The sequence below is a fragment of the Symphalangus syndactylus genome, chromosome 10, assembly GCF_028878055.3.
Source record: "Symphalangus syndactylus isolate Jambi chromosome 10, NHGRI_mSymSyn1-v2.1_pri, whole genome shotgun sequence".
In the NCBI taxonomy this organism is placed as follows: Eukaryota; Metazoa; Chordata; class Mammalia; order Primates; family Hylobatidae; genus Symphalangus; species Symphalangus syndactylus.
In genome coordinates, this window is record NC_072432.2 from 27,307,125 (window position 1) to 27,329,272 (window position 22,148).

The 22,148-nt window shown below is 39.8% G+C and overlaps 1 protein-coding gene across 1 annotated transcript in view; it reads right to left on the reverse strand.

Moving 5' to 3' along the window:
* DNAJC1 (DnaJ heat shock protein family (Hsp40) member C1) overlaps positions 1 to 21,367 on the reverse strand; it is a 208,497-nt gene extending 187,130 nt beyond the window's left edge. The window contains exon 1 of the mRNA XM_055296733.2: positions 20,804 to 21,367. Coding sequence (XP_055152708.1) covers positions 20,804 to 21,028 — 225 coding nt within the window. The 5' untranslated portion in view covers positions 21,029 to 21,367. The remainder of the gene's footprint in view (positions 1 to 20,803) is intronic.
* Positions 21,368 to 22,148: the final 781 nt, after the last annotated feature.

Below are 22,148 nucleotides of genomic sequence, written 5' to 3' on the forward strand. Positions count from 1 at the left end.
TGTACTCTATAAACTGCTTAAAGCTTCAATTAAGGATCATGCTTAATTCTATGAAGCTAATATCCATTGAATTCTAAAATTTTAGTATTGTCCATTAAGTTATTATTAAAACAGTCTTTAGTGAGGGTTAGCCTCATTGTCCTTTGTTTTGTTTTGTGAATCTCTGAAGACTGATTATAAGAAAACAAAATGTTATTTAGCCCAGAAAGTCTTTCTAAGAGGTTTGCAAGTGAAATATATTTATAAAGGGTCAACATGAAATTGCCTGCATATAATTTAACTTTAGGAGGATTAATTTTCTCTAGCCCATGTTTTTCTGACACGCACCTAAGATTCAGTATCTCTTTTCCCACCTGGCAAATTTTTCTAAATAGTTTCACAACAGTTCAGGACTCTCCTCTGGGTATCTCCAATAACAGGGACATATATGTCATTCTGAGATAATGGACTTATTTATCACTATATTCAAAACCTTGTGGGATTTATTATTTTAGAAATGCTACTTGACTGTTTTACCCCCTAGACTTGAATTAAGTCTGGGAATAGTGGCTAGAAAGGAACAGGGATGGAATGGTAGACTGTCTCTTTCAATGCCTAAGTAACAGCCTCTTAAATTACTATGAATAAACAACCTGACCATAGTTATGGATGATAAGTGGCAAAAGGTTCTCAGATAATAAGAAAATGGGGGGAGGAGCCAAGATGGCCGAATAGGAACAGCTCCGGTCTACAGCTCCCAGCCTGAGCGACACAGAAGACGGGTGATGTCTGCATTTCTGTTTGAGGTACCGGTTTCATCTCACTAGGGAGTGCCAAACAGTGGGTGCAGGACAGTCGGTGAAGCGCACTGTGCGCGAGCCAAAGCAGGGCGAGGCATTGCCTCACTCGGGAAGCGCAAGGGGTCAGGGAGTTCCCTTTCCTAGTCAAAGAAAGAGGTTAACAGACGGCACCTGGAATATCGGGTCAGTCCCACCCTAATACTGCGCTTTTCCAATGGGCCTGGAAAACGGCACACTAGGAGATTGTGTCCTGCACCTGGTTCGGAGGTCCTATGCCCATGGAGTCTCACTGATTGCTAGCACAGCAGTCTGAGATCAAGCTGCAGGGCGGCAGCGAGGCTGGGGGAGGGGCGCCGCCATTGCCCAGGCTTGCTTAGGTAAACAAAGCAGCCAGGAAGCTCAAACTGGGTGGAGCCCACCACAGCTCAAGGAGGCCTGCCTGCCTCTGTAGGCTCCAACTCTGGGGGCAGGGCACAGACCAACAAAAAGTCAGCAGGAACCTCCACAGACTTAAATGTCCCTGTCTGACTGACAGCTTTGAAGAGAGTAGTGGTTCTCCCAGCATGCAGCTGGAGATCTGAGAACAGACAGACTGCCTCCTAAAGTGGGTCCCTCACCCCTGAGCAGCCTAACTGGGAGGCACCCCCCTCAGTAGGGACAGACTGACACCTCACTCGGCCAGGTGCTCCTCTGAGACAAAACTTCCAGAGGAACTATCAGACAGCTGAATTTGTGGTCTCACGAAAATCCGCTGTTCTGCAGCCACTGCTGCTGATGCCCAGCCAAACAGGGTCTGGAGTGGACCTCTAGTAAACTCCAACAGACCTGCAGCTGAGGGTCCTGTCTGGTAGAAGGAAAACTAACAAACAGAAAGGACATCCACACCAAAAACCCACCTGTACATCACCATCATCAAAGACCAAAAGTAGATAAAACCACAAAGATGGGGAAAAAACAGAGCAGAAAAACTGGAAACTCTAAAAAGCAGAACACCTCTCCTCCTCCAAAGGAACGCAGTTCCTCACCAGCAACGGAACAAAGCTGGATGGAGGATGACTTTGACGAGTTGAGAGAAGAAGGCTTCAGACGATCAAACTACTCTGAGCTATGAGAGGAAATTCAAAACAATAGCAAAGAAGTTAAAAACTTTGAAAAAAAAATTAGAAGAATGGATAACTAGAATAACCAATGGAGAGAAGGGCTTAAAGGAGCTGATGGAGCTGAAAGCCAAGTTTCGAGAACTACGCGAAGATTGCAGAAGCCTCAGTAGCAGATGCGATCAACTGGAAGAAAGGGTATCGCTGATGGAAGATGAAATGAATAAAATGAAGCGAGAAGGGAAGTTTAGAGAAAAAAGAATAAAAAGAAATGAACAAAGCCTCCAAGAAATTTGGGACTATGTGAAAAGACCAAACCTACGTCTGATTGGTGTACCTGAAAATGACGGGGAGAATGGAACCAAGTTGGAAAACACTCTGCAAGATATTATCCAGGAGAACTTCCCCAATCTAGCAAGGCAGGCCAACATTCAGATTCAGGAAATACAGAGAACGCCACAAAGATACTCCTCGAGAAGAGCAACTCCAAGACACATAATTGTCAGATTCGCCAAAGTTGAAATGAAGGAAAAAATGTTAAGGGCAGCCAGAGAGAAAGGTTGGGTTACCCACAAAGGGAAGCCCATCAGACTAACAGCTGATCTCTCGGCAGAAACTCTACAAGCCAGAAGAGAGTGGGGGCCGATATTCAACATTCTTAAAGAAAAGAATTTTCAATCCAGAATTTCATATCCAGCCAAACTAAGCTTCATAAGTGAAGGAGAAATAAAATACTTTACAGATAAGCAAACGCTGAGTGATTTTGTCACCACCAGGCCTGCCCTAAAAGAGCTCCTGAAGGAAGCACTAAACATGGAAAGGAACAACTGGTACCAGCCACTGCAAAAACATGCCAAATTGTAAAGACCATCAAAGCTAGGAAGAAACTGCATCAACTAACGAGCAAAATAACCAACTAACATCATAATGACAGGATCATATTCACACATAACAATATTAACATTAAATGTAAATGGGCTAAATGCTCCAATTAAAAGACACAGACTGGCAAACTGGATAAGGAGTCAGGACCCATCAGTGTGCTGTATTCAGGAAACCCATCTCACGTGCAGAGACACACATAGACTCAAAATAAAGGGATGGAGGAAGATCTATCAAGCAAATGGAAAACAAAAAAAGGCAGGGGTTGCAATCCTAGTCTCTGATAAAATAGACTTTAAACCAACAAAGATCAAAAGAGACAAAGATGGCCATTATATAATGGTAAAGGGATCAATTCAACAAGAAGAGCTAACTATCCTAAATATATATGCACCCAACACAGGAGCACCCAGATTCATAAAGCAACTCCTGAGTGACCTACAAAGGGACTTAAACTCCCACACAATAATAATGGGAGATTTTAACACCCCACTGTCAACATTAGACAGATCAACGAGACAGAAAGTTAACAAGGATATCCATGAATTGAACTCAGCTCTGCACAAAGTGGACCTAATAGACATCTACAGAACTCTCCACCCCAAATCAACAGAATATACATTTTTTTCAGAACCACACCACACCTATTCCAAAATTGTCCACATAGTTGGAAGTAAAGCTCTCCTTGGCAAATGTAAAAGAACAGAAATTATAACAAACTGTCTCTCAGACTACAGTGCAATCAAACTAGAACTCAGGATTAAGAAACTCACTCAAAACCGCTCAACTACATGGAAACTCAACAACCTGCTCCTGAATGACTATTGGGTACATAATGAAATGAAGGCAGAAATAAAGATGTTCTTTGAAACCAATGAGAACAAAGACACAACATACCAGAATCTCTGGGACACATTTAAAGCAGTGTGTAGAGGGAAATTTATAGCACTAAATGCCCACAAGAGAAAGCAGGAAAGATCCAAAATTGACACCCTAACATCACAATTAAAAGAACTAGAAAAGCAAGAGCAAACACATTCAAAAGCTAGCAGAAGGCTAGAAATAACTAAAATCAGAACAGAACTGAAGGAAATAGAGACACAAAAAACCCTTCAAAAAATTAATGAATCCAGGAGCTGGCTTTTTGAAAAGATCAACAAAATTGATAGACCGCTAGCAAGACTAATAAAGAAGAAAAGAGAGAAGAATGAAATAGATGCAATAAAAAATGAAAAAGGCGATATCACCACTGATCCCACAGAAATACAATCTACCATCAGAGAATACTACAAACACCTCTATGCAAATAAACTAGAAAATCTAGAAGAAATGGATAAATTCCTCGACAAATACACCCTCCCAAGACTAAATCAGGAAGAAGTTGAATCTCTGAATAGACCAATAACAGGTTCTGAAATTGTGGCAATAATCAATAGCTTACCAACCAAAAAGAGTCCAGGACCAGATGGATTCACAGCCGAATTCTACCAGAGGTACAAGGAGGAACTGGTACCATTCCTTCTGAAACTATTCCAATCGACAGAAAAAGAGGGAATCCTCCCTAACACATTTTATGAAGCCAGCATCGTCCTGATACCAAAGCCTGGCAGAGACATAACCAAAAAAGAGAATTTCAGACCAATATCCTTGATAAACATTGATGCAAAAATCCTCAATAAAATACTGGCAAACCGAATCCAGCACCACATCAAAAAGCTTATCCACCATAATCAACTGGGCTTCATCCCTGGGATGCAAGGCTGGTTCAACATATGCAAATCAATAAATGTAATCCAGCATATAAACAGAACCAAAGACAAAAACCACATGATAATCTCAATAGATGCAGAAAAGGCCTTTGACAAAATTCAACAACCCTTCATGCTAAAAACTCTCAATAAATTAGGTATTGATGGGACGTATCTCAAAATCATAAGAGCTATCTATGACAAACCCACAGCCAATATCATACTGAATGGGCAAAAACTGGAAGCATTACCTCTGAAAACTGGCACAAGACAGGGATGCCCTCTCTCACCACTCCTATTCAACATAGTGCTGGAAGTTCTGGCCAGAGCAATCAGGCAGGAGAAGGAAATAAAGGGTATTCAATTAGGAAAAGAGGAAGTCAAATTGTCCCTGTTTGCAGATGACATGATTGTATATCTAGAAAACCCCATCGTCTCAGCCCAAAATCTCCTGAAGCTGATTAGCAACTTCAGCAAAGTCTCAGGATACAAAATCAATGTACAAAAATCACAAGCATTCTTGTACACCAACCACAGACAAACAGAGAGCCAAATCATGAGTGAACTCCCATTCACAATTGCTTCAAAGAGAATAAAATACCTAGGAATCCAACTTACAAGGGATGTGAAGGACCTCTTCAAGGAGAACTACAAACCACTGCTCAATGAAATAAAAGAGGATACAAACAAATGGAAGAACATTCCATGCTCATGGGTTGGAAGAATCAATATCGTGAAAATGGCCATACTGCCCAAGGTAATTTATAGATTCAATGCCATCCCCATCAAGCTACCAATGACTTTCTTCACAGAATTGGAAAAAACTACTTTAAAGTTCATATGGAACCAAAAAAGAGCCCGCATCACCAAGTCAATCCTAAGCCCAAAGAACAAAGCTGGAGGCATCACGCTACCTGACTTCAAACTATACTACAAGGCTACAGTAACCAAAACAGCATGGTACTGGTACCACAACAGAGACACAGATAAATGGAACAGAACAGAGCCCTCAGAAATGATGCCGCATATCTACAACTATCTGATCTTTGACAAACCTGACAAAAACAAGAAATGGGGAAAGGATTCCCTATTTAATAAATGGTGCTGGGAAAACTGGCTAGCCATATGTAGAAAGCTGAAACTGGATCCCTTCCTTACACCTTATACAAAAATTAATTCGAGATGGATTAAAGACTTAAATGTTAGACCTAAAACCATTAAAATCCTACAAGAAAACCTAGGCAATACCATTCAGGACATAGGCATGGGCAAGGACTTCATGTCTAAAACACCAAAACTAATGGCAACAAAAGCCAAAATTGACAAATGGGATCTAATTAAACTAAAGAGCTTCTGCACGGCAAAAGAAACTACCATCAGAGTGAACAGGCAACCTACAGAATGGGAGAAAATTTTTGCAACCTACTCATCTGACAAAGGGCTAATATCCAGAATCTACAATGAACTCAAACAAATTTACAAGAAAAAAACAAACAACCCCATCAAAAAGTGGGCAAAGAACATGAACAGACACTTCTCAAAAGAAGACATTTATGCATTCAAAAAACACATGAAGAAATGCTCATCATCACTGGCCATCAGAGAAATGCAAATCAAAACCACAGTGAGATACCATCTCACACCAGTTAGAATGGCCATCATTAAAAAAATCAGGAAACAACAGGTGCTGGAAAGGATGTGGAGAAATAGGAACACTTTTACACTGTTGGTGAGACTGTAAACTAGTTCAACCATTGTGGAAGTCAGTGTGGCGATTCCTCAAGGATCTAGAACTAGAAACACCATTTGACCCAGCCATCCCATTACTGGGTATATACCTAAAGGACTATAAATCATGCTGCTATAAAGACACATGCACACGTATGTTTATTGCGGCACTATTCACAATAGCAAAGACTTGGAACCAACCCACATGTCCAACAATGATAGACTGGATTAAGAAAATGTGGCACATATACACCATGGAATACTATGCAGCCATAAAAAATGATGAGTTCGTGTCCTTTGTAGGGACATGGATGAACCTGGAAAACATCATTCTCAGTAAACTATCGCAAGGACAAAAAACCAAACACTGCATGTTCTCACTCATAGGTGGGAATTGAACAATGAGAACTCATGGACACAGGAAGGGGAACATCACACTCCGGGGACTGTTGTGGGGTTGGAGGAGGGGGGAGGGACAGCATTAGGAGATATACCTAATGCTAAATGATGAGTTAATGGGTGCAGGAAATCAACATGGCACATGGATACATATGTAACAAACCTGCACATTGTGCACATGTACCCTAAAACCTAAAGTATAATAAAAAAAAATAAGAAAATGAACATTAAAAAAAATTATAAAATAAACATAACTTTTAAAAATGTTCCAACATGAAAACTGCACTCTAAGTATTTGAGAGACTTCCTCCGAAACCCCACTCCAAACATACACCAATGTTAAAATTTAAAGAGAGAAAATTATAAACACATAGCCATGATCAAAAACTTGTTAAGCATCTCTATAGACAAAAACAAATGAAAACCTGTAGCCATAAACAGGGGTTAAGCTATAGGCGTCCTGGGCTCCATGACTACAAGCAGGCAGACGAAACCAGAAGTCTGACTCCCATAGAGTGGTGAGGACTGAAAGTACTCTGCCAAGGCCTGAGATCACAGCCAGGCTTGCTGCTTGAAATCAGGGGTTGCAGTGGCAATCCACCGCCTGTGGGGAAAAAAAAATGTGAAAAGTGAGAAGGACACTGCCTGAGGCTACAACTTATAAAACATTATGTATCTGAGATGTTAAGAGGCAATGGTTTTAGCCCCACAGTCCAGACCAGGCCAAGGGACCTGCAGGCTTGGTATCTGGATCTGCAATGGCTCCAATGTAACCTCAGGAGGGAGCCCTAAGCCACCTATTTAAGACCTAGTTCTTGCCTAGGTGTCTCAGAGAAAAGAGTAAAAACATCTATAAAGCCACTAGGGAGAGGTGAAGAGAGAGGAGAGAGAAACTCACACTCAAGACGGGCCTGAAAATTAAAATTCCACCTGCAGAAATACAATATTTCAATTATCAAAGAGAAATTATTTACTTCACAGTTTAACCACCTATGTGCAATTCTTAACAATGCCAAAGTCTAAAACATTTTTATAACACAGTGACAGGTTTGAAGCAGATACACAAACTGCACAACTGTACACAGGGGTGCTGCTTCAAGAGTCTATAGCAATTTCTGGCTACATTTTTAATTAAGTTTATTCTGTGGCCTCTGTTATCAAAGATGTCATACAAGAAATCATCTTATTTTTCAATCTTCCATAAATTTCCTATTGCTGACTTTGATAAACCCTGGGAATTGTATATAGTAACCACAAATCATGCCTAATGCCGTGCCAAGACAACTATAACTATGGTGGCTTGAGCCTTCTTTAGGGTGGCCTTGGTACATATCTAAAGTCAATGAAAACAAGTAGCCCCCTCAGTCTGGCTGTATTTTTTTTAAAAAAAGGCCTTACTGCATGGAGAAAATCAACAAATAATTATTTCCCTTGTGCATTTTATTTTAAGGCACACAGAAAAATTATTTAGAAGAAGTATACATTCAGGGGTACTCCAGAAGACAGTGAGTATGTTGAAAGTAGATAAGAATTACGATTTGGGCTTTAAGAATAAAATTTCCACTGAGGAGTAGTATACAAAAACTTAACAGGTTGTTTCATAATCCCTATTGTTAGACACCATCAAGCAGGCTAGAAGACCATCTGCTGGGAGTGCTACAGAAGAGACTCCTATGTAAGGAAACAGATACTCGTGAGGTCTCCACAAACTTCAGGACTCTATTGTCAGTTTTAAAATTTTTGTTTTGTTGTTGTTTTTCCCTCAGCATAGAATGTTTAAGATCTTGGACACCAGTACAATTTCCTGGATGTACCAGATCCATTTGAAGTAACAGGAGCTAAGTATGTGTAAGAACTGTCAACAGTAAAATCTACTTCTTTTTCTCAGCTATTTAAGAAATTACAAAAGGTAAAGGCAAAAAGATCATTAATTAATCATTCAGTTCAAAGGAAAGCTGTAATCATTAGGAGTTATGAAAAGGTAGCAGAGGCAGCTAGTAAAAAAGGGTGATGTTAGAATCCCTGATTGGTATTATGAAGAGCCAACAGACTGGCACACAAACAGAAATGCACCTAGCAATCTCTATTTTAAATCATTTAATTAAAGATACTATAATAATCAAAACAGATGACAGGAGAGAATATAGTGAATATTTCATAGCTAGCAATATATAAGATGTATGAGTTTCAGAATAGGGAGAATGGGCACCCTGAAAGCTAAAACTACAAAATAGGAACTCCAGTGATTTCTTGGTCAAAATATCACTAACGACCTAATATATTGTTAATAAATAACACTTAAAGAATTATAAAATATAATAGATGAGCTAGCAAAAGCAAATGACCAACTTTAATTAAAGTGATTACCTGAAACCACCCTTAGCAGACAAGCCTATGCATGGAAGTTCAGACAACCAATGTTCCTAGAACAGCATGAACTTTATACCAATAGCCTTTACAGAACAAAGCATGGTCAAAATGTACACTATAGATAACTAACTAGGAATATGATAGCTAGCACAATTGGAACAACCTAAAAACAAAACAACAAAAGCTACACTGCGTTTAAAAAAATATTAAAACTACAAACTATGTCCCTAACAAAATGGAAACAATCATCAGTGGAAACAATAATCAGTGATTTTATCCAAAAACATTTAGCTATATCTACACAATATATAAATGTTAATTCCCTAAGGCTATCCAATGTATGCTATCCAATAAGCATTAGACATATTTAAGCACTTAAAATGTGCCAGTACAACTGAGAAACCAAAATTTTAATTTTAATTAATTTATATTTAAATTGAAAAACTGATATTCTATTGAGTTACTGGAAACTTGCTTATAACGATTTGGGTACGTGAATGTACCTGTTAGCTATATGCCTTATGAAATCTCAATACAGATCAAGTATTTTCAATCAAAATTTGGCTTCCAAATTAAGGTGTGCTAGAAGTATAAATGTAAAATACACGGATTTTGCTGACTTAGTACAAAAAACTAAAATGTGAAATACTTCATTAATAATTTTTGGCTGGACACAGTGGCTCACGCCTGTAATCCCAGCACTCTGGGAAGCCAAGGTGGGCAGATCACCTGACGTCAGGAGTTCGAGACCACCCTGACCAATATGGTGAAACCCCGTCTCTACTAAAAATACAAAAATTAGCTGGGCGTGGTGGTATGTGCCCATAGTCCCAGTTACTTGGGAGGCTGAGACAGGAGAATTGCTTGAACCCGGGAGGCGGAGGTTGCAGTGATCTGAGATCGTGCCATTGCACTCCAGCCTGGGCAACAGAACGAGACTCTGTATCAAAAAATAATAATAATTTTTGAAAATGTGACTCCATGTTGGAATAATATTTTAGTATATTGGGTTAAATAAAATACATTATCAAAATTAATTTCAGGCTGGGCATGGTGGTACACTCCTGTAATCCTAGCTACTAGGGAGGCTGAGGTAGGAGAATCGCTTGAACCCAGTAGGAGGAGGTTGCAGTGAGCAGAGATTGTGCCACTGCACTCCAGCCTGGGCAACAGAGAAAGACTCCATTTCCAAAAAAAAAATTAATTTCACCTGTTTTTTACATTCTTAAATGTGACTTTTAGAAAATTTAACATCACCTCTGTGTTTTGTATCACAAATCTATTGCACAGTGCTGCTCTAAGGGATCAATGGCTTGAAAAAGTCTGTCAGCTGTCAAAAATCTGAAATATCTGTCAGTCAAGATTTGTATGTAAAATATTATCTTATCCCCTAGTGTCACAAAATATTTCATTAGGCTACCCAGAATTTGAATACTTATACATTTCAAAGTCATTTGTATCCTCTTCATACAGCGGATCATTACAGATCATTAAAGTATTACTCTAGAGTTATTGTAAACTTTGGTAACATTTAATGGCCATTCCGACATCCAGGCTAAGTAATCAAGTAAGGAATGCTAATTAATCAAAGACTTACTGATTTCGTCTCTATCTAAATTCCCTCACCCATACTTTAACAATACTTTTGTTTCTACAAGAGCTAAACAAGGATCTTTAGTATAGGAAAGATTTTGATAAGAATCATTTTACAAAACAATTTTATGTTTACATATATACTTTTATATTCACCATATATATATACTTTACAAGCTGAACATTTTATACTCATAAATTTATATACTCAGCCTATACACTCATAAATTTATAAATATATTTACTATACACACATACTTACAAGTATATAAATGAATACACACACACACATGCACCCTCTCTCTCTCACAAATTTTCCCCTGGAAGAAAAGCATCAGAACTGCATGCCTTAGCAGTGCTTTCCCAACTTCTTTCATTCCATGGCACGTAACAGAAAATTGTATTTGTAAGACAGACTGGAGTAAACTGTTAAGGCTGCTCAAGGGAGGGCATCACTATCTCAGCACGCTTGCAGCACACCAGTTGGGAAGCTCGGTCTTAAAAGGCCCTGCAAAATACTGCAAGAACTCTCTCTGACTCATGTTTTGTTTTCATCTGTCTCATATTTTATTCTTACTTATGCCTACAGTTGTGAAAATACAACCCCTCAACATTTTTAACAGCAATATCCAAAGAAGGCCACAAGATGGAGATATTACTCCATTTTCATTTATATTTGTATTTATGCATTTTTCTGTATACGTTTTCTCTCTCTGTGTATCCTGCTTTCTTCCTCAGTGGTATTCTCAGCTACTGCCTCTATCTCTAACATTTATTCTAATTCCTCTGCCACTCGGTTTTAACTTGCTTTATTATAAAAATATATAATGAATACTATCATGATCTTTGTTTTTTATTAAAAGCAGGCAGATAATTGAAATTTTTTTTCTAGCTCTATATTTTCCCACTTCTCTAAAATTAAGATCACTTTTATTTACACATTTTTATCCTGCGGGCAAACTTTTTAAAAAAAAATTGCTACCCACGAAGTAATAAGTAGTCCATGAGTCATTTGCTCTAATACATTCTATTACCTTGTAAAGCTACAGATTTATTACTTTGTGTCAATATCACTCAAAACTTCTCTGGAACTTTTCTTTGAGAACAGTCCTCAAGGCAGTCTTTGAGCACTACATGAAATTTATATTCAGATCTTTTTATCAATACAAACTATTTATCCGAGCTTGCTAACCTAATTTAGTCACCAAATTTAGCTCCAAATGACTATTAGCTATAGCCAAAAATCAAACCGAACTTTAAGATTTACTACTAATGAGACTAATGTGAAGAATATGCAGCAAGCTTTGAAGGCAATTCAAAACAAGAAGCTTCAGTGATGTTTTAAGAGATGGCAGCATGTTGAAAAACTGTGAAGCTTTCCACAATAAACACTTGCAAAATCAATCTAATTTACTTTAAGTTAAATCTTATATACTTCCAAACGTGTGACATAACAAGTCACACATTGATTGCATAAAACTACTATAGAACTGCACAATATGGCTGTCATTTGAACTTTATCAAATGTCTAAACTAAAATGCTTTAAACACAAGAAGTCGGCCGGGTGCGGTGGCTCACACCTGTAATCCCAGCACTTTGGGAGGCCGAGACAGGTGGATCACGAGGTCAGGAGATCGAGACCATCCTGGCTAACACGGTGAAACCCCGTCTACACTAAAAATACAAAAAAAAATTAGCCAGGCATGGTGGCGGGCGCCTGTACTCCCAGCTACTCGGGAGGCTGAGGCAGGAGAATGGCATGAACCTGGGAGGTGGAGCTTGCAGTGAGCCGAGATTGCGCCATTGCACTCCAGCCTGGGTGACAAAGCGAGACTCCATCTCAAAAAAAACAAACAAAAAAACACACAAGAAGTCTATTTCCTACTACATATAAAAGATCCATAAAGAAATACACTGTATGATATAATTAAATCACAATTTCCAGACTTCCTACTTTATATATATTTATATTATATATACTTATATATATTAATATATTATATATATTTATACATGTTAACTTCTGCAAATCAAATTTAATCACCAACTATCAATACAAAACACCACTTAAAGCCAGAAAATAACCTAAATAGTAATCTTATCTGTTAACGAAAAGTGTGGTAATTGAAAATAACTGCTAATAAGATTTACAATTAAAAAATTTTTTCTAAAAGTCAGAGGTTTCTTTTTAAAGTATAAATTCAGTTGGTCATGGAATAGATTCCTTAACCTGACCTGTTTTAATGGTATAAATAAAGTCCTTAAGGATTGACTAGAAATAAGAAGTTTCTACCTTCCTCATGTGTATGGACCCTAAGATTTCTTCATGGTCTATTCATACTTTCCCCGTAAATGGCAACAATGATCTTTTTCTTTCTGGTCATAACTCATTTTGACTACCGCTCACTATACATGCCACAGTTGGGTTTCATGTAACAGTTTAAAATTCTTGTTCCTTCTATAACCAGGAGTTGTATGTATTCCAGAATGTGTTTAAACAAGGAAATTACTACGTTTTAGAATTCTAGCATTTGCTCTTAGTGGCACCTTAATGTTGCTTTTCTCCATTTTAACGCTGCTGCATATACTATGGCATGTCCTTTAATTCTTGATCTCAGATTATTAGCTTTAATATTAAACAACTCAAATACTATTAGTTGACTGTGTAGCTGTACAGAGCTTAATGCCTACTGCCTCAGTAGCAATAAAACAGGCATCTATCTGATAATGAAGTATATTGTTTTATACACATATTCTAACGAAAATGTAGAACGTGGCACACCCTTGCTTTTGCAATATGCCTGGTTACATATGAGATTTCAGTTGCTGGATGACGTAATCAGAAACACTTATCAAATATGGTGAATGAATCCTAACCTTGCTTAATTTAGTATTACATAAGATAGATTCGGAATGAAACATAAATTCTAGATTAAATTTCTAATTAGGTCCTAATGACACCTTTAGACAAAAAATTTCAGTAAATATAAGTAATACTTAAATATCAACTATTCAGTTCTTAAAATGAAATACTATGCTGTTATTTAAAACATGTAATCATACTTTTACATTCATTACTATAGGGCCCATCTTTTACAATTAAGTGTTTTGATGAAAATAAAGATTTCTGAAAATATGACTGTGACTTCATTACAAAATGATCTAGAGTCCTGCTTCATCCAATCAGAAATCTCTTTCCACTGCAATTCCTTTCCTTTATTTTTGTATAACTCTGTAAGAAAGGCTTTGGAATTGTTTTTAACTAGGTGGAATTAACTGGTATCATTACTGTCTAAATAGACCCAATAATGCCCACAGTAGAAAACAGTTCTGAAAGTCACATAGTACCATTTGTGGAATAAGCAGTTTCCTGAGAGAGAGCATAACAAAGCTGAGAAAAGGTTTATTATAGACACTAGGCATTTTATCAAACAACTTTTATTGGCATTACTTACAACTGCCATATAAATTCTCCTCTCAGCAATCAAGTCAAATAACCTTAACCTCTGTTTTATTCTTAACATTGAACAAAATATGATTGTGAAATTAACCACATTAAACGATTCACTAGGTAAAATGGTGACCCATATAATATTTTAGAATATATTTCTAGGAATAATTGTAATAGCAGAAGCCATTCCACTTTCCCAGTTCAACTTAAGCTAGTGTCTATGAACAACAAAAGATACAATATTCTAAGAGTGTTCTCATAATAAGCGTAAAGAAAAAACTGAGAATAGCATAAAAGGAAAAAGGAAACTTAAAAAAAGAAAGTCTCTGTTCCATCAGCTCTAGATTACACGTGGCAAAATTTCCACAATAGACCTGCTTTATCCCACAAAATTGGCTCAGGCAACTTCCACTAAACTACACATATCACAAAATGAGTGTGTATATAAGAAAACTAATTTTATAATTCTATCTAATTCAAAGATGTATACAATTAAACAAGTACTTATTCAGCTCTAACGCTATGCATGCCTACATCAGAAATATAAATGACTGAAAGGTTATCTACCATTCTAGATTTTGTGTATCTCTTTCTCCAAATTAAAAAAGAATGGATCCTACAATAAAAATGGGGAAGCTATTATTACACAACACACATATACAAAGGAATAGACTCCACAGAGAAAGACTGAACTACACTCAACACCACAAGCTCAGTGGATTCCACTGCAAGAATCACTGGACAAAATTGATAATCACAGTACAAATTCACCATCATTCATGAATGAAATCATCATCTTCATTTCTAAAAAGGACTGTGATGGGCTTTGGAGAGGACCCATTAACTGGTTTTTCCCATTCAAAAAACTGAGTGGACACAGGAGTCGTGCAGACAAGAGATGAACCTTTATAACTGATACAGCTATTGAAGAATACAGGTTAGATGTGATGGCCAAACGGGCTTGCTAGCAATTTGTGCCCTCTCCTCTACGTTCTAGACTTTGAGACAGTATGCTCAAGGGTAAGTCTGGTTAGGATAATTGCCTTATTGGTCTGGGCAGAGAGGTGCAAAGAGACTGATTCCCACTGCTCATAGCTTTCTGATTGATTAGCTCTTCCTAATCAAGCAAAACAGAGCAAAGGCAAACACCCTCCAGCAAGGTAACTCACACCGCCATGGTAAGATGTGAGAGATGGGTCTAGTGATCAGTGGTGTTTTTTTCAGGAAGTTTCTCCCAACCATGGGGCACGGATGAATGGGCAATAATTGTCCCTCCTCTAAACAGGCTGGCTAATCTGTACATTTGAAAATACAGGCTTAAAAGGTTTATTAATTCCTATTTAAAAATTAAAATCCAAATATTTTATAAGCACATTCCTGTTCTGCTTTTCTTCTGTTAACCAAGTTTCAGCATTCCTTTGAATATAAGGATTCAGTTATAAAACACGAGAGAAAGAGAATGAAGCACATTTTCTAGCTATATAAATAGAAGTCTGTAATGACTGACTGGCACCATGAAGACAACTCTGACTTCAGCATAAAGTAAATACTACAAAATTTAAGATAATTTAGCTTGTCATTATTTCAACTCACAGATTTTTTAAATGAATATGAAGTGTTTACTGTTGGCTAGAATTACTGTATACAAAGGATAAGGAAAGTCGTGGTCCCAAAAGACAATTAAAAGAAATATAGAGGCTGGGCGCAGTGGTTCACGGCTGTAATCTCAACACTTTGGGAGGCCGAGGTGGGTGGATCACCCGTGGTCAGGAGTGCAAGATCGGCCTGACCAACATGGCAAAACCCCATCCCTACTAAAAATACAAAATTAGCCAGGCATGGTGGCAGGTGCCTGTAATCCCAGTTACTCGGGAGGCTGAGGCAGGAGAATTGCTTGAACCCAGGAGGCAGAGGTTGCAATGAGCCAAGATCGTGCCACTGCACTCCAGCCTGGGCGACAGAGCGAGACTCCATCTCAAAAAAAAAAAAAAAAAAAAAAAAAAAAAGAAATACAAAATGGCCACTGACCCCACAAGAAGTACAGGTGTCCAAGAAGCAAGTGCCATTACACAAAACATAAATACTGTGCAGGAACCTATAATTTAAGTTGGTAACGAAAGATCTTTCAATAGCACATCTTTTTTCCTACACTCCTCTCTCATCTTCCCCCCATCTCCTCTGAAAAGATGCAATATCCAAATTGGAATGCCCTATTATTAAAGTCATTCTAAACATGGTATGAATGACTAATAAATCATCTGTATATATCCCCCAACAAAGACTTCTGCAACCCCTTTCTAGACTTCTAGAATGGATGTGAAATCTAAGAATACATGGAAGAAGATTCTTCTGCTGCCTGAAGGCTGTGAAAGATTACATAGAAGTAAAACCTGTTGAGTAAAAATTGTCAAGCAACTACTTGTTTGGGGAATTACAGTTTACAGTTAGTTACAATGTTTACAATGTTTGATTCAATAAATATTTAGGTGTCTACTATGTGCCTTACTATGAAGAAAATAAAAAGCTACCATCTGTCCTAAAAGTAAGGCAACTAACTTGTCCAAGGTCATAAGGTGGTCTGGTCCAAGTTCTAAGTCATCTGTTATTCAAATTACAGAGCTTAGAGAGTAACTGAGTTATCATAGACCTGGTGGATAAGGGGATAAAGAAGATGCCACAGTCAGTCACTACCATCTCTGGCTTCTAGTTTAGGATATGGATATCTCAAAAGAATGTTCTATATTAATTGTCTCCAATGCTTCCCTTTCATTCTCTCCTGAACCCAATCTATCCAGACTATTGATCTCACCACCTCATCGAAACAGTTCTTACTGAGGTAGCCTGTGACCTCCATATGGTTAATTCCAACGGTGAAGTCTCAGAGCTCATCTTATTTGAATTATCATCATCATTTAACTCAGCTGATTCCTTTCTCTTTGAAACACTTTTTTCACTTGACTGAAGAGAACCTTCTATTGGTTTGCCTCCTACCTTACTGGTCGTTCCTGCTCTATCTCCTTTGTTGATTCCCCTCCATCTCCTTGACTCTTTTTTTTTTGAGACGGAGTCTCGCTCTGTTGCCCAGGCTGGAGTGCAGTGGCACGATCTTGGCTCACTGCAACCTCCGCCTCCCGGGTTCAAGCAATTCTCTAACTCAGCCTCCCGAGTAGCTGGGATTACAGGAGCCTGCCACCACGCCTGGCTAATTTTTATCTTTTTAGTAAAGACGGGGTTTTACCATGTTGTTCAGGCTGGTCTTGAACACCTAACCTCGTGATCCACCTGCCTCAGCCTCCCAAAGTGCTGGGATTACAGGCGTGAGCCTGTAAACACCCAGCTCCTTGACTCTTAAAGTCTGGAATCCCCAAGGCTTAGCTCCCAGATCTCTTCTCTTCTCTTTTACATTCACTCCCTTGGTGAACTCATCCAATTTTGTGGCTTCAAGTTACTCTCTAAGTGCCTCGGACTCCCAAATTCCTATCTACAGCCCTAACCTTTCTTCTTGTAACTCTACACCTGAATAACCAATTGCCTACATACCAGCTCAACTTCAATGTTTAATAGACACCCCAAATTTAGCATGTCCAAAAACCAAATTACTGATGTTCTCCAAACCAGGCTCCTAGTCCAGGTTTCTCCATCTCAATAAATGGCAATTGCATCCTTCCAGTTACTGAAGCCAAAATCTTTAGAATTATCTTCAGTTTCTCTTTTTCTCTCACATACCACATTCAAGCCATCAGTAAAATTCTGTTCACTCCATGTTGAAATTAAATCCAGAATCTGACCACTTTGCACCACCTCCACTGCTACCACCCAGGTCCAATCTATCCCTCTAAGCAACTAATGCCTCACAGACTATACTCAGCACACTAAAGAGATCATTTTGAAATTCAAGTCAAACCATGTATCTTTTCTGTTCAAACACCACCTCCCCCAACTCACTTATAAGTAAAAGCTGAAGTCCTTACAATGGCCTACAAAGCCCTACATGGTCTTCCCTTTCCACCTATGACTCAGATCTCGTCTCCTGTTACTGTTCTCCTTGATCACTCTGCTCCAGCCACACTGCCTGCCTTGCTATTCCTCAAACGCTAAGCAAGCTCCTGCCTCCTGGCCTTTGTGCTTACTGTCTGCTCTTCCTTGAATGTCCTTCTACTATGCTATGGTCTGAATGTTTTCGTCCCTCAAAATTCTTATGTTGAAATCTAATCCCCAGTGTGACAGTAATACAAGGTGGGGCCTCTGTGAGGTGACTATATCACGAAGGTGGAGTCCTAATGGATGAGATTAGTGTCCTTATAAAAGAAGCCCCAGAAAGCTGCCCTGCCCCTACCACCATGTGAGGACACAGCAAGATGGTGCCATCTATGAACCAGAAGGCCCTCACCAGAAACAGAATCTGCCAGTGCCTTAATCTTGGATTTCCTAGCCTCCACAATTGTGAGAAATCAAGTTCTGCTGTTGAAAAGTTGTCCAGTTCATGGCATTTTGCTATGGCAGCCCAAATGGCCTACAACACAATTACCCACATGGCTTACTCCCTAACTTCTCTCAGAGGCCTGCTCTGACCATATAACATTTATATTTACTTACCTGGCTGTTTACTGTCTGTTTCTCCCTACTGAATTATAAGGTTAAGGGTTTTGTTTTATATAAAGGTCAACTCCCAATGCTTAAAATCCAATAGGCACCAAATAAATCTCTGCTGCGTGAACAAGAAGACATTAGTGCATAGAGCCAGGTCACCACTTTCAGTAGCCTACCTACTTTGTTCTGGTCCCTCATGTTTGACTAGTCACCAAATGGCTCTAGCTTGAAAACTGCACATGAAAGACCCTGGACAGGTTGCGTTTGTCTCCACCAAATTTCTGGTCCCTGAAAGTCATCTAACAAAGTTAAGATTCAATGTAAAGAAAAAAACTCGTTCCATTCAGTTTCTCTGCTTGGACAGAATAAAATTCCTTCTGGCATTCTTTCCAATTTTAATACAGCTGGATAGAGAAACACAGGTTAAAACAATTTTCTGGATCCTTCTTTTCAGATTCTACCTTGACAAAGAATCTTCTTGATTATCTATGCTTCTTTATTTTCTCATCTTTGTCCAGAGAATCAAGTGCTCTGGTTGTTCATACTGCCTAATTAACTATGCAAATCAAGTTACATGAAATTATAAATGAAAATTCTATGAGTGTTCACATGCAAAGCTAGATTACATAATCTAAATTTTAAACTGCTACTAAATTTCTGTTCTCTTAAAGGCACTTAATTTTTCATGAATAACTGGATCTTCAAGATTTTTGGATAGGTTATGTTTAAGACGCTTTACCTACAGAATGTAATCAATGATGATAAATTCTAATTATTCCCAGTATTAAAATAATTCTTAAAAGTCATCAGAGCTTCACTAATTATTTTTACACATACTCCATCATTTGCTTTGAAAATGAGATATATAGTGTGTCTATGAGCAGGGAGGGGCTCCAGGTAACAGATCATAAATATAGTTATTACAAAGTTGCTTGCACATATGAATCTGAAGTGTGAAATGCCTATACTTTATAACTCTTACAAAAATAAAAAATTGCTAGACTCATGGTACTCTGGCAACCCAGCAATTTTATATTCAGTGATGGAATGAAAATGAAATGTCTGAAAATTAAAATTCAGTAAAAGTTCAAGAGTTCACCCACATTTATGATAACCTATGGGGGAGGGGGATGTGCATTTCATATCTAGTCACGTGAAGTGTGCCTTGAATGACAACTATCGTAAACATTAATTTTTTACTCCCATAACTATTCAAAGCATTGTACAAAGGGCTCAATCAGATAGTGTGAAATGTACATTTTTCACCCCATAAGCCTGAAATCAGCGAAATGTTATCTTTTCCTTCCCACAAGGCTTCAGGTAGAGACTGGATATCTACCCTCACTCAACCACCCTCGATGGTAGAACTAAAAAGCAACAAATGGATTTTACAAGTTAATGTTTCAAGCTAAAAAAGAAAACGAAATGAAACAAAAGGAAAAGGAAAAAAAAACCCATTCCTACATTACTGATTGGGGGCTTCTCTTCCAATCGCACCCCAAGTCCTTTGCTGCTCAAAAAACTTAACACCTCCAACCTGGTAGAGGCTTCAGATTCCTCCAGATTTCTAAACTGCGAAACAAACATCTATCTAACAGGCTAAAAAGATGACAAAGTACAAGGTAAGAAAAACTTTTGCAACGCAGACACTGGCCACAGTGCATTCCTACTTTCCCAAAAGGGAAGAGGAGGGGAGGCAGCTGAAATAAGAATAAGGATAAGGTAAGTATCGGTGGAAGATGACAGTTTAGGGTGAGAAGTGGCTGCCCTTTCTCACATTCAGGGGGACAGGAAGGCAAAAGGTAGGTGTTAAAAAAAAAAAAAGTCTACCCACACCACTCTTCCTTCTTCCTCCAGCACAGCTGGAGGGGGAAGGCTCTTCCCCAGAACGCCAGAGCAGAGAGAAGACATCGCCACCCCAGCCTAGCGGCGCGGTCCAGCCTGTCACTGGGGCTGGGACTAGAAAAGTTGAAGCAGGAGTAAGGATCTGGGGAAGACGGACACGTCCTTCCGAGGCTGAGGACCCCGGTGACCCAGGCTGAGGGCTAACAGAGCCCGGGATGACCAAGCTCTGCCCTCCGTGTCCGGCTCTCTCTGAGGAACCGGGGTCGCCTGCCGCCTGCCCTGGCCCGTCTCCGCCCGGCCCCGCGCGCCTTCTTGTTTACCTGCTGCACCCTGAGGAACTGGTAGAAGTTGAGCTGCACCTCCTCCACCAAGTCAAACAACTCCAGGTCTCCGCTCTCCCAGCCGCGCGCCGGCGCCACGGCGGCCAGCAGCAGCAGCAGCGGCGGCCACAGCAGCGGCGTCCGCGGCGGCGGCGGCGGGAACCGCACCAGCCCGAGCTGGCGGCGCCCAGGAAGCTGCGCCGGCCGGGAGCAAGGAGCCCTCATCGCGCTGGGCTCAAAAAGGTCACCCGCCGCGCCGCTCCGTTGGCCGAGAGCTGGGACGTGGCGGGCGGCGCTGGCTGTGGGGAACAGCGCCTGTCAGTGAAAAGCGCGGGCAGGCGCACCGGAGCGGCCCGCCAGGCGGCTGGTCCCGGACAGCGCGCGGAGGTGGCGGGAGCCGGCGGCCAGACCGGCGGGCGGGCGGGGCCGCAGCAGGCGCTACGTTCCACGGACCCTCGCCCCCAGGCCTACACACAGCTGGAGAGCCAGCGCCCGGCGCCTGGGCTGCACAGGGGGTGAGGCTTCCCTTCGCCTCAGCCTATCCCAGGCCTCGCTTCCGGTGACATCATGTCTCCTAGCAACCGCGGGAAGGGGGCGTGGCCGGAAGCCTGGACGCCTGGCGCCCCAGATCTGGGCCTGGGTGAAATGCCTCTCAATCGGTTGCGCACACCGAGGAACTGTACCTGCGCCCAAACGGGCTGAGAGACAGGGACGGTTATAGCCATCACGCGTCTAGCTGGAACGCTCCACGTGGACTTCCCCCGAAATAGCTACTGTCTTCCTCTCCCCTAGCTATCGAACACTAAAAGCATATTTGAAGCCTGATTAATTGATTATGGCTTCCATGCATTTAATTAGTCCATCAGCAAAGAAGACAGGACAAGTTGAACCAGGTTCTAAAAGGGGCAAATCTAGTAAGTAGAGAGATGTAGAGCAGAAAAGAATTCAAAACAAAAAGTATACTTCTAATTATGAATTAAGATTTACAGGCATAATACCATAAAATGGCCTGGTAGAATTAATAGTTAATAATGGTGACTCAATCATAGTTGGAGGAGAAATGTAGTTTATCCACCTTAGCCCACCTCCAGTTGGGGTTCCTTTGAAAACAGACCTCAATTGAGATGTTTCTGTTTTAAAAGACAGGCTAAAAACCTCTCCTCCCATAGCAATGTCTCACCTCCTAGTCTTGCATTGCTTCTGTTCAATCTCTTTTCAAGTTATTTTCTCCACCACAATTCTGTTGTGTGGACTTTATTTTCCTTTTGGCTGTCTCACATTTCTCTTCCCTGAACTCTCTACTCTTGTTGAGGAAGAAGGAAGCAAAATAGCTAGTAAAACTCAG